Source organism: Nyctibius grandis, chromosome 2 (assembly GCF_013368605.1).
Source record: "Nyctibius grandis isolate bNycGra1 chromosome 2, bNycGra1.pri, whole genome shotgun sequence".
NCBI lineage: Eukaryota > Metazoa > Chordata > Aves > Nyctibiiformes > Nyctibiidae > Nyctibius > Nyctibius grandis.
Window position 1 is genome coordinate 57,132,467 of NC_090659.1, and position 13,907 is coordinate 57,146,373.

At 42.8% G+C, this 13,907-nt stretch overlaps 1 protein-coding gene across 2 annotated transcripts in view; it reads left to right on the top strand.

The window, feature by feature from the left end:
* GRTP1 (growth hormone regulated TBC protein 1) overlaps nucleotides 1-13,907 on the top strand; it is a 44,784-nt gene that overhangs the window by 5,449 nt on the left and 25,428 nt on the right. For both annotated transcript variants that reach the window (XM_068418827.1, XM_068418834.1), the window contains exon 3: nucleotides 7,396-7,554. In XM_068418827.1, coding sequence (XP_068274928.1) covers nucleotides 7,396-7,554 — 159 coding nt within the window. The remainder of the gene's footprint in view (nucleotides 1-7,395; nucleotides 7,555-13,907) is intronic.

Here is a 13,907-nt window from a genome sequence, read left to right on the forward strand (position 1 = left end):
AGGACAAGGGAAGTAATTGTCCCCCTGTACTCAGCACTGGTGAGGCCACACCTCAAATCCTGTGTTCAGTTTTGGGCCCCTCGCTACAAGACAGACATTGAGGTGCTGGAGCAAGTCCAGAGGAGGGCAACAAAGCTGGTGAAGGGTCTGGAGGGTCTGTCCTATGAGGAGCGGCTGGGGGAACTGGGATTGTTTAGCCTGGAGAAAAGGAGGCTGAGGGGAGACCTTATCGCTCTCTACAACTGACTGAAAGGAGGTTGTAGCAGGGTGGGGGTCGGCCTCTTCTGCCAGGCAACTAGCAACAGGACTAGAGGACAGAGCCTCAAGCTGTGCCGGGGAGGTTCAGGTTAGACATTAGGAAAAATTTCTTCACAGAAAGGGTTATTAGACATTGGAATGGGCTACCCAGGAAGGTGGTGGAGTCACCATCCCTGGAGGTGTTTAAGATAAGACTAGATGTGGCACCTAGTGCCATGGTCTAGTTGACACAGTGGTGTTAGGTCAAAGGTTGGACTCGATGATCCCAGAGATCTCTTCCAACCTGATTGATTCTGTGATTCTGTGAAGATGATCCTGCAGTGATTTCCTTGCAGGCAGTCAGAGTGCAGAAGGTCTGCCTGGTGATGCACTGCATTTCCCTCCTTCAGCACCTGACTCCGTTGCTCTGAAACTGTGCTCAGGAGCTGCTGCTTCTGATTAACTTCCCCTCTGCTGCAAGTCGGCCATAAGCTAGAACTAAAAAGAATATTTGATTTGCCGCTTCCCCCTCGAATGCCATCTGCCAACCCACATCCTTATTTTGAGTTCTATTAGGGCCTTTCCAAATGCATCCTGCTGTGAGTAGATGTGAGAGAGGTATTGTACGCGTGGTGTCTCAGACGCTCCATGCCCATTTGTCTTTACACATAGAGAAGCTCATAATTCCTGTCCAGGTGAACAGGAAGAACTGATGACTTGTGTTAATTTTCCAGTTTGGAAATGTGGCCTGTTTGCATGCTACTGTGTTTGCCTCATATCCAGGCTGGTATGTATGTATACAATTCTGTTCTACTGTAAAGAAAAATAATTAGACTACATTTAACGATGGTAATTAAGCAGTGTATCAGGTTGTTTTGGATTACAGCCTTTCAGCAGGGCGGGTCAGGGGAATTTTGGCTGACAGTTCCTTTTGCCCCTTCTCTAGTCTCTTTTTGTTATTTTCTGGTATTTTTGTTTCCCCCTCTACCCTTGTTATCTTTACTGTCTCCTCTGCACATGTGAATTTTCAGTCAGTGTTCAGTCACTTGCCTCTTCTCTCTCTGATGCTACTGAGATCCTCTTAATTTTTGCTTTTCTCCATTCAGCTGCTATCTTTATGGGACCAAAAGACAGCTTTCCGCTCTGGCTTGTTTACAGGCAGGCAACAAGCTGTCTGACATAATTACCCAAAGTAGCTTAATTCTGACCGAAAACGTGCTGCGTAAAAGAATTTGGCTGTAAGTGGATTAGTCAAAACTGACCAGCAGTAGAAGGCGCTTTCTAGTCTTTGAGGCTGATAAAATACAGTGAAAGGTGAAAGTAAATGGTACTAAACAGTGGTTATAACAGGAGCACTTCTGTTCCAGCCCAAGGGTTGGAGGAAGGAGCATCTTAGTCAGTTCTTCTATTTGACTGTAACTTGAACATTTACAACACAGATCTGCTTTGTTTCTTCTGTGATGTATTCATAAAATAAACCTTTCAATTCCTTGTTGTATGTTGTTTTCAACTCTTTTGTAGAATTCTTCCTCTAGGGTCCAAGTTAGTTTCCTAAGCATTGAAGAGTAATTGTTAGTAACTGAAAAAAGTTAACTGAAAAGTGCAGATGCTTCTCAAAATCACACTCTTCTAATATTTTAGATGAGATAATTTTTTTAAATGAGGTTTTCCTACATAAACTTTGTCTATAGTGTAGAGTGAAACATTAATCTTTATCTACAACTTCATCTAGAAGAAAAACCTCAAAAATTCTCATATTCTACCATTAAACAAGGACAGGCAGCTTTAAAATGATTTACTTATTTTAAAATCTTGTTATTATAAGTAGTGCACAGTATTGAAAAATGTTATTTTCTGCATATTTTTCTCTTGAAGTTACTTTGGGTCTTTATCAGCACTTCTAGACTACTTCCCTATCACATAGTTTTTTTTTTTTCATAGAATCATAGAATGGTTTGGGTTGGAAGGGACCTTAAAGATCATCTAGTTCCAACCCCCCTGCCATGGGCAGGGACACCTTTCCACTAGACCAGGTCGCTCAAAGCCCCATCCAATCTGGCCTTAAACGCTGCCAGGGAAGGGCCACAACTTCTCTGGGCAACCTGTGCCAGTGTCTCACCATCCTCACAGTAAAGAATTTCTTCCTAATATCTAATCTAAATCTACCCTCTTTCAGTTTAAGACCGTTCCCCCTCATCGTATCATCACATGCCCTTGTAAAAAGCCCCTCTCCAGCTTTCCTGTAGGCTCCCTTCAGGTACTGGAAGGCTGCTAGAAGGTCTCCCCGGAGCCTTCTCTTCTCTGGGCTGAACAGCTCCAACTCTCTGAGCCTCTCTTCCTAGGAGAGGTGCTCCAGCCCTCTGATCATCTTCGTGGCCCTCCTCTGGACTTGCTCCAACAGCTCCATGTCCTTCTTCTTTTGGGGGCCCCAGAGCTGGATGCAGTACTGCAGGTGGGGTCTCATGAAAGCGGAGTAGAGGAGGAGAATCACCTCCCTTGACCTGCTGGCCACGCTGCTTTTGATGCAGCCCAGGATACGGTTGGCTTTCTGGGCTGCAAGTGCACATTGCCAGCTCATGTTGAGCTTCTCATCAACCATCACCCCCAAGTCCTCCTCCTCAGGGCTGCTCTCAATCCATTTCTTGTAACAAGAAAAAACATATTAATAAAGTGTGACTCTTAACCTGCAGAAACTGGCACTGGGTGTCAGAGGTAAGGGAATTATTAAGACTGCTTTTGTTTGCTTAAAAATTGATGTTTCATATTTTGTTAATGAACAGAGGCAAAAAATTTCACATAATGATATTTCTTTACTACACATGTTTTAAAGCTTAGACTGCGTTGTGTGCACCATGGTTGTCCTGGGAGTGATTCTGCGTGCGGATACTCAGGGCTGTGTGGTATTCAGCAGAGCTACGTTTGAGATCAAGCTCTTGGTTTATAGTTGGAGTCAGATGTGTAATTGGAGACAAATGCACAATCTGACTTCATCTGTGAAAGCTTCTTAAATGTTACAGTGGGAGGATATTCTGTGGTGTGGACTGTTGTGGGCTTTTTAGTTCCTGACGATAATGTAGAAGAGGGCCTATAGAAAACAAAATAAATACATAATTGTATAAACCAATACAATTTTATGTATAGAATATGACATATATAAATAATATTTGTATATATAAAACATATCAAATTGAAACTGTCTTTATTTTCAAAACTTCTTTGCTGCTTCTGTATGCCAGTTTGCAGATTCTGGCAAGTATGATAATGTTGTGAGGAAGAAAAGCACCATGTAAAGGGCTTTTTTCCATTACTTGGGGAGTTGGGGAGCTGGGATAGGTAGTCACTTGGGGTGATACAAGCCCCTGGCTGTCTATTACCATGAGAATGATGACACTGAGGAATAACAAGTGTACGCTGTGCTGCAGGGCTGCTTTCCCCTTGTGCCAATGTCAAAGGCTTGTCCCTGCTTCTCTTGAATTTAATGTGTATTGTTGGATGTGGATGTCGGCTATGCTTGCAGAATTGACAGTTGTTCCAGAAAAAAATACCTTTGGAATTATATGTTAGAATATGATAATCCAGTAATTTAGCCAGTAAGTTTGCTTCTGGAGACATTCGCAGGCTCATCCGAACGTCTCTTCTTGTTGACCTAAATGGGAGTGTTTCCTCATATTCATTCCTGCATTTGCTATGTCCATCCATAGGATTTCTTGAGCATTAGAGTTCAAAATCTTGTAAAAAAGATTAAGTGGGGATTATTAAACAACCATGGCAACAAGTAAATTATTTCCAGTGTGTCAAAAGAAGCTGTGAAGTAACTTTAACTACAACCTATAACAGTAGAGACTGTAACCCATAGTACAAATCCTCATCAAAAAGCTAAACAAAAATGTACCCTGAAGACCAGGTGTTTATTGCAAATGTTAAGGGTAGGAGTGTTTCTCTGAGAGAAAGTGCCAGATTTTAGGTGGGTGAAATGCCCATGAGAGATGCACGGATCTCCCTGTTGACACTGGGAAAGCAGTTTGGCTCCTAAAGGACAGGCAGCTGCAATTAGGTGGAATGCATTTAGAAGGTGACTGGCTGAGTTCTTGTAAAACCTTGTTTCCCCCTGCTGTTTTTAAGGCCTTTAATTCAGGCAGTGTTTATCTTGAATTACAGATCTTTCTGACTGGATAAAACCACATTAGGTAATGATATTTTGTGTGTGTGTGTGTGTGTAGGCAGCATAAAAATCCCTACTCTCATTTGAGTCCTGTAGAATTTGGGGAGGAGAAGTTGATACTCTAATTGATACAGTCTCATTCATTTAGTAAGAAGCGTCTGGTTCCTTTGTCAGTTTCTTCTCCGTGGAAAAAGCAGAAGGATCTCAAACATTTGGCTGTCTTTTTGGGTCAGAAGGGGTAATGCTGATTTAGGATTATGTACCAATGAGCAGCACTGGCTCCTTATTAATATTTTTCATACCATTCCCAGGAGGAAGCTGCTTTGGCTGTCATTAGCCTGATGCTTCTTCCTGCAATCTTGCATCCTAGTTATTTACACTGAATCATCTGCTTAAAAAAACCCCAAAGCACACCCTGATGATGAATATGATGCAGGAGATAAGAGCTACTTTAGATTTGAAAAGACTTCCCCAATTATTCTATGAAAAATCCTCTGCTGCTCACTCCCATCTCTAGTTCTTCCAGAGGCTCATTTAGATAGTAGCCACATATTTCATATTTCTCAGTTTCTGCTATGATTTCAGTGACTAGGTGCTAAGCTGAAATCCTAGGGTTGTGTTAACATAGCCATATATGCTAGAGCGTAACCAAGCAAATGGAAAGGGCTATCATGTCAGAGGCCGTTGGTAATGTAGGGAAACAAAAAGTCAGTGCTTGTCTGAATGAAAAAGGACAAAGATCAAGGGGAAACTTTGCTGTTCCTATCTCTGTCGGGAAAGGCAGGAAGAAGAGGTGATGAATGAGGTGGGGGTCCTGGAGACAGAGGATAAAAAGAAGGCGGAGTTACTGAATGCCTTCTTTGCCTCTGTCTATACTGTTGGAGGCTGTCCTGAGGAGCCCCGGACCCCTGAGGCCTCAGAAGAAGTCAGGATAGAGGAGGAATCTGTCTTGGTTGATGAGGGCTGGGTCAGGGACCAATTAAGCAACCTGGATGTCCATAAATCCATGGGCCCTGATGGGATGCACCCGCGGGTGCTGAGGGAGCTGGCGGAAGTCATTGCTAGGCCACTCTCCATCATCTTTGCTAAGTCGTGGGCAACGGGAGAGGTGCCTGAGGACTGGAGGAAAGCGAATGTCACTCCAGTCTTCAAAAAGGGCAAGAAGGAGGACCCGGGTAACTATAGACCGGTCAGCCTCACCTCCATCCCTGGAAAGGTGATGGAGCAACTTGTTCTTGGTGCTGTCTCTAGGCACATCAAGGATAGGGGGATCATTAGGGGCACTCAGCATGGCTTCACCAAGGGGAAGTCTTGCTCAACCAACTTGATAGCCTTTTATGAGGATGTTACCCGGTGGATAGATGATGGTAAAGCTGTGGATGTGGTCTATCTCGATTTCAGTAAAGCGTTTGACACGGTCTCCCACAGCATCCTCGCAGCTAAACTGAGGAAGTGTGGTCTGGATGATCGGGTAGTGAGGTGGATTGTGAACTGGCTGAAGGAAAGAAGCCAGAAAGTGGTGGTCAATGGGACAGAGTCCAGTTGGAGGTCTGTGTCTAGCGGAGTCCCTCAAGGGTCGGTACTGGGACCAGTTCTATTCAATGTCTGTGTCTAGCGGAGTCCCTCAAGGGTCGGTACTGGGACCAGTTCTATTCAATGTCTGTGTCTAGCGGAGTCCCTCAAGGGTCGGTACTGGGACCAGTTCTATTCAATGTCTGTGTCTAGCGGAGTCCCTCAAGGGTCGGTACTGGGACCAGTTCTATTCAATATATTCATTAATGACTTGGATGAGGGAATAGAGTGCACTGTCAGCAAGTTCGCTGATGACACCAAACTGGGAGGAGTGGCTGATGTGCCGGAAGGCTGCGCAGCCATTCAGAGGGACCTGGACAGGCTGGAGAGTTGGGCGGGGAGAAATTTAATGAAATATAACAAGGGCAAGTGTAGAGTCCTGCATCTGGGCAAGAACAACCCCATGTACCAGTACCAGTTGGGGACAGACCTGTTGGAGAGCAGCGTAGGGGAAAGGGACCTGGGGGTCCTAGTGGACAACAGGATGACCATGAGCCAGCAGTGTGCCCTTGTGGCCAAGAAGGCCAATGGCATCCTGGGGTGTATTAGAAGGGGTGTGGTTAGCAGGTCAAGAGAGGTTCTCCTCCCCCTCTACTCTGCCCTGGTGAGGCCGCATCTGGAGTATTGTGTCCAGTTCTGGGCCCCTCAGTTCAAGAAGGACAGGGAACTGCTAGAGAGAGTCCAGCGCAGAGCCACGAAGATGATTAAGGGAGTGGAACATCTCCCTTATGAGGAGAGGCTGAGGGAGCTGGGTCTCTTTAGCTTGGAGAAGAGGAGACTGAGGGGTGACCTCATTAATGTTTATAAATATGTAAAGGGCAAGTGTCATGAGGATGGAGCCAGGCTCTTCTCAGTGACATCCCTTGACAGGACAAGGGGCAATGGGTGCAAGCTGGAACACAGGAGGTTCCACTTAAATATGAGGAAAAACTTCTTTACGGTGAGGGTGACCGAACACTGGAACAGGCTGCCCAGAGAGGTTGTGGAGTCTCCTTCTCTGGAGACATTCAAAACCCGCCTGGACGTGTTCCTGTGTGATATGGTCTAGGCAATCCTGCCCCGGCAGGGGGATTGGACTAGATGATCTTTCGAGGTCCCTTCCAATCCCTAACATTCTGTGATTCTGTGATTCTGTGAAGAGGAAAAGATTCAAAGTCCTAATGGGAGAACAGAGAAGGGAGGAAAGCGTGGGTCTGGAGATCTGTGTGGGGACTCTGAGTGGCAAGAACTTAGGAGTGAATCTAAAATATACTATGTAGCTGAGAAGGAAACGCTTATCCTAAATGGTAGCATAGGAGAGAAAGCATAATAATCTCTAATCAAGAGTTTTCCTATGACTTCTCAACTTTCTGTTGCTCATAAATACAGCTGGATTTTATTTATTTATTATTTTTTTAAAAAACACTAAAATTCTTGTTTTGCAGTGAAGAGATATATCAGGAAAGGCATCCCCAATGAACACCGTGCATTAATCTGGATGATTGTGAGTGGGGCCCAAACCAACATGGAACAAAACCCTGGATATTACCACAGACTGCTTGAAGGAAAGAAGAATGACAAGCTGGTTGAAGCAATCAAAACAGGTTATTGTCTTGATGTTGTCTTATTTATCCGTCCGATGTCCTTAAGTATTAGAGATCAAGTTATGTAGTAGTGGTTTAAGTGCTGAATTAACATGTAAATTAGATTAGCGATAAGGTCTTTAACAGCACAGATCTTTCCAGGTTATCATGTGGTCAAAAGCATTAAGGAAGACTAGAAATTATTTGGGAAGGAACAGAGAACAAACTAGAAAACATTATTATGTCGTCTCCTAAGTGATTGAAGAGTTATAACTTCGTACCATGAGACCTGACTTTGGGTCTGTTTCTCCTTACTTCTGTCCCAATAGGATGCTGGAAGAGCAGCAGGGTTGGTTGAAGATGTGGTACAGTGCCTGCATGAGGCAGGTGAAGTATGTTAGGTTTTCAGCTTGAGGAAAAAGACTGCTGAGAAAAAGGTGCTGATAGAGATACATGAATTATAAATGGTGTGGAGAGGGTGAATGGGGAGCAATTGCTATTTGTTTCTTGTAACATAAGAACCAAAGACAGTGAATGAAATTTGCCATGCTGCAGGTTTAGAAGACCCTATGTCACTGAATTGTGGCACTTGTTACTGGAGAGTGCTGCTGAGGCCAGAAATATGAACTGGTTTAAAAAAGGAATTTGATGAACTGAGCAGTGGGGAAATCCACCTGATGGATGAAATCCTAAACACTAAATGTAAATCCTGAAAGAAGGGAAGTGTAGGAGGAGAAATACCCCTTCTCTAATAATCCAGTTTCATATGTGCTGTCTGTGAACGTTAATCAGTGTCCAATATTGGTGACAGGTTGTTAGGTCAACCTGACCTTAGACTGGCCCACTGGTGTTTAAAAGAGGCAGTAGGGAAGGACAAGTGAGTAGAAGTTTGATGTAACTGATACTTGTTCTGAAACTTTTCAACCTGCTGCAGCAGAGCTTTTGTAGAGAAGCTGATATTGCCCAATTAATGAGTCAAGAGGTTGGGCTGTGCTCTGGACAAGCACAATGCTGAGGTTGTTTGTTTAGAATGGCAGGTGCACTTGTCATTTTTTTTCATCTTGAAAAAGCCAGGTAGTTAAAATTATGGCTTTATGGGTTTTTGTTCGAGTTGGGTAACCACCTGAACACTTTTTCGTTTATGCTGAGTTTCTCCTCTCTCTCTCCCCACAACAGCAGCAGCACTGTGGGCTTTTGGGACTACACGCCTTAGTAAGGCATTTTGGAGCATAAACTTTCATGTTCCTACAAATATGAAGACTAGCAGGAAATTTTCAGGCTTATATCCTGCTCAGAACTAGAAACAGTAGAGCTCTAACTATGAATACAGAGGGAGCTACTAAGGTACTTTCCAAAGGCAGCCTTGCTAAGGGCCCTGGAGGAGGAGCAAACTGTATTTGGTTGAGGTACAATTCCTGCAAGTGGGAGTTGCAAACAATTTCTTTTCCAGTACTAGACAATGACATGAAGGGTCATAAGGGTCATATCATGACAGTAAGTGGCTTTTCACACAGGTGGTACCATGAAATAAAAATATTTCTGTGGAGGAGGAAAAATGATGGAAGAAGATAAAGACTTACTTGTGGGTTACGGAGGAAATAAAGTTTTGGAAGAGCTACTGCATTGATTAGAAGACTGCATAAGAGAAAATGAAAAAGGAGGAAGTGAGGGAAGGGATAAAGAGAAATGGGTTGGAGGGTTTTATTGGAGGAAAAAAAATAAAAAGAGGACCTTGGAGGAGTGGTAGATTTCCCTTCAGAAAGGAAGAAACAATATGAACATATGAGGGACAGAAGGAGCAAAGTAGTTAAGGTGCATGGAAATTTGTGTTTAATAAACTTAGTGCTCTTGTTGACTGTGTAAATTTTATAGTAGGCTTTAGCTGAGGACTGTTTCAGTGTGAATTGTTGTCTGACATTGTCATGTCTGACATGGGTTGTTCAGCCTGGAGAAGAGAAGGCTCCAGGGAGACCTTCTAGCAGCCTTCCGGTACCTGAAGAGGGCCTACAGGAAAGATGGGGAGGGACTTTTTACAAGAGCATGGAGTGATAGGATGAGGGGTAACAGTTTTAAACTGAAAGAGGGTAGATTTAGATTAGATATTAGGAAGAAATTCTTTACTGTGAGGGTGGTGAGACCCTGGAACAGGTTGCCCAGAGAAGTTGTGGATGCCCCCTCCCTGGCAGCGTTTAAGGCCAGGTTGGATGGGGCTTTAGGCAACCTGGTCTAGTAGAAGGTGCCCCTGCCCATGGCAGGGGGGTTGGAACTAGATGATCTTTAAGGTCCCTTCCAACCCAAACCATTCTATGATTCTATGATTCAGTTTTTCTGCTTGTGTTGTTTTCCCATCACTGTAGTTGTTTTTAACAGTAAACTAAAGTAAGATGTGGAATCTTGCTGCTGTTCGCTTTTCATGTCTGCAGTTTCCAAAATTTTCAGGCAGTTGCGGTGTATTTAGTCCTGTGATCTAGCTGTAAAGTTATAGCCAGGATGATGCTGTGGTTTGAAAACAAAGAGAATGCAAACACTTTCTTTTTTTTCATGGGGAGGGGCAGGAGGACAAGGCCAACCAAAGACTTATTTCAAGTTCAATTTAAAACGTGTGTAAGAACCAATGTGTCCTGTTTCTTTTACACACCCGAAAGCTCCATTTCATTTTGTTTCATTTTTGATCTTATTTTCAATATGAAAATGTCTTTAATGAGATATAATCAGGTTAAAAAGTACAGGTGCACTGTGTAGAGAAATGGTCTAATCTTTAAAGAAAAATCTGATTAGTAATAGCAATAAAAGTCTTTGAGCTAAATAAATCTAAACTGTCCTTTCACCATTTTTGGCCTTTAACTTGCTGATTCTTAACTGATGGGCTTTAATTGCTGATTTTGTTTTATATGATATTTGCTGTTTGAATGTACCTTTTTTTATTTCAAAAGGAATGTAGGAGAGAGCAGGCTTCTTACTCTAAACATAAAAATAAGAGCTTAAAGAATGCAGGTCTCTAAATTTTGATGGAAATTTTCATGGCTTGGTGTACGTACACAGTTAGAAGGGCATGCATTCCCACTGAGCTTTGTTGTTCATGCCCTATTATAGTAAAGTTTAGTAGGACAAATGACGTTGGCAGGATAAAATGTGGCTGTCCTCCTAATGTAAAGGCTACGGGCTGGTTACAAAAAGGCTGGGGTGTAAGTTCACGTAGCTTCTGTGCAGTAAGCCCCCCTTAGGCCAGGCCATTGAATTTCAGAGTAAGTATGTTTGTGTCTGCAAGTCCTCTCGCATGCACATGCAGCTTATATCCACGTTTCCACTCTTGCGTTTCATGAGGAGGAGTTGTAGGTGCTGTGAAACCCAGGGTCTGATATTTATCAGTCAGTCTTCCAAGCCTGCGCTGCATATCGTGACTGCTGGCATAAGGATCTGGCTGCATAGATTGGATAGCAGTTGTAAGAGTTTAGTTTAGGATGGGTTCAGAAAAGTAATTCAAACAATAGCCATGGCCACTTCACTGGAGACAGTGAGGATTTTACTATCAAAGCACTAATAAGCTCCTCTGAATGGAGTTAAACTACGAGTGAAGGTTGGGAATTTTCACGTGAGTTTAGGTCATTTAACTGTGCAAGAGCAAGGGGAACAGCAGTGTCAGCTCTTCTGGCTCTCTGTAAGAGGAGCCATATCAGGTCATATCCAAACGGCTTCCTCGTCTATTCTTCTGTCTACCAGAACAGCTAAAGGAAGAACTGGAGGAGTAAAGTGTGTAGTGATACTTCCTCAGAATGTTTTTCCTAGTCTCCAGTTATCTGTGGTTTGGGGAGTTCCTGAGTCATACGCTGCATGTTTGTAGTTAGTAACACTGGATGAGGAAAAAAATCACAAAAACCCTCTGGTTGCTCCTTTTTCATGTCCCTCCCTTTAGTTGTGATTTTGCAGATTTGTGCTGTCTGGCTCATAAGCATCTCCCTCCAAACTAAGGAGCTCTAATCCACCTTGTTTTATACTATGTATGGTAGCCATTTCATACCTGTGATCTTCCTTGTTGCCGTTCTCTTCTGCAATTTCTCCAATTCTGATATGACCTTTTGGAGATGAAGGGGACTGGAATTTATGCAGGTGCTTCTCAGATTTATACAGTGGAATTATTGTTCTTTTGTAGGAAATCCTAACCCTGTTCACTTTCTTGATTGCTGCAAGCTATTGAACTGTTACTTGGTGCTGGTGGTGGGGGGTGTCAGGCTCAGTTTCTCTAGTCTTAGTTGGTAGCAAACTTGACCTTACCTTAAAAAAAAACAAAAACAAAAACAAAAAACCCCAAACCTCCAGAACAATTTCTAGTTCCAAGTGTTGCAGGGAAATACTTGAAGATGAGTCCTAAATATCCAGTTGTAACAAATTTAAAATACCCTTTAAGTATATATTTTTACAAGTTGTAACTGGTGACCTATCCTCATTATTCTGGAGGTTTGCAGTGGAGTTTTTGAATGCTTGTAGCTGGCAGTTGAGGTGAATTTTTGTTCTGCTCCTTACTAAGTAAAAAAAAAAAAAAAAATAATTAAATTACCTGCCTGGAAGCTATTCACAGAAGATGAAAGGTACAGCTGTAGCAGTAGCAAAGAAGTGACCGTAAGTGCAGTAGAGGATGTTAGTTATAAAAATACTTGTGTACTTTACTGGGCACAGTGTCTGGGAGTGGGAAGCCCCTGGATACAAAGGTAAGAACAGAAAGGATGAGATAGCAAGATGAAGGAGGTTGATTGTAGGTTCCTGACTTTTGAAGTACCCTAAATATGAAAAGCACAAGACTGGTACAAAAAATTAGTTTTCTGGGCTGCACATTTAAATCTCTCTGCTCCAGAAACAGCATCAACAATTGTGATTCCAGGTACCAGAATAGATGTCTGTTTTATAAACTGAGGCTAACGTGGCTTTCTGCCTATGTTTATACTACTGAAAGAGAGGTAGAAATACTGCAACGAGCCAATGGTCTTCTCATGGTTGCTGCACAGAGATAAATCAACAGAAATGGAAAGCTGTTGTTTTTGTTTCACAGCAGCATAATGCTGCCACTTCACAGCACTGAAAGATCATCCAAAAAAAAGTACTACTGGGATTTAATCTGAATTTACTGCAAAGGAGTAGCTAGGCTTTTCTTTGTGGCCTTCTTCCTGGTCCCATGCTCCTATACGTGGTTTGGTTGTAGCCAGCAGATCTGCACACAACCACAAGACGGTCCTTGTTTTGGGGTTTATCTAGCAGTACAAAGTTCTAATGTTCATTTCCCTATTTGAAAACAATTCTGATGTTTTTTCCTCAAACTGGACTAGTTTGAGGCTGTGTTCCTTTGGATGATAAGTCTATCAAGAATGAAGTAGGTTAATGGATAGCAGGTCAGAGGGTGGGCTGCGTGGAGGGGGAGAAGGAGGTGTTCGGACATCTCTGGGACAGGTGTAGAAAAATGGGGTTGGTAGTCTTGTAGTATAGTAAAACATACCAGTTTGTGTGTGCTTGGGGAGCAGGTTGACTTCCCTCACCTTGCAGTCAGAGGAGCCTCAGAGCTGTAGGAAGAGGGAGAGCATGCAAATGGAGCAGAAAGGGGAGGGTGGAGAGGAAGCGGGACCTGAGACCATGCCCCATATCTTCTGTTAAGGGCAAAGACTTCTACCTCGTGTCTTGTTTTTGTCCCTGTCCCCTCCCCCCAAACTAAAATACTGTTACTAAATATAAAGAAAAGTTTTAAATCCTTCATAAAATTAGGGAAGACTTCCCCCAGTCCTTGTGTGAAAAACATGCTCTGCAATCAGAAAGCAAATTGGAACTGATTCTCTCAGCTGCAGGCCTTCCTCAGGTTGTGAAATTAAAGGTGAGTTCAGTTTGAGTAGTCTCTGCTCTGTATGTGATGGACTTTTCGTACTCCCCCCTCACCCTTGTTCTGCATAGCTGAGGGCAGGAGCCATAACTGGAATGTCAGCAGTAATATTTTCTGTAACATCCAGCATATACTTTAATAAGCAACAAATTTTGATTATGTAAATACTATGCTGCTTTTCCTACCTAGAAGAAACAAAACAAATTTATTTATCCAATAACTGGCTGTTGCTCAAGTCATTTTAAGAATTGTCTTTTTTCTTTTGTTTTTCTTTTCAGTCATAAGAGGTGAAGTGAAATATTTCCCTGCCCTCCCATTTCTGTAAATGATTTGTTCACTTTAAAAGAAAGAATTAGTGATTAGTGCAATAACTTTTTAATGCTTGTGACTTCCATTACGCTACTCGTGATTTTGGGGAGCTTTCTTCCTTTGGTTGCTTACAGCTCAACTTTGTGTCAAAGTTGTAATGGACTTCTTCCTCTATGCAGGAAAAGGCTGATAAGAAGTGATAACT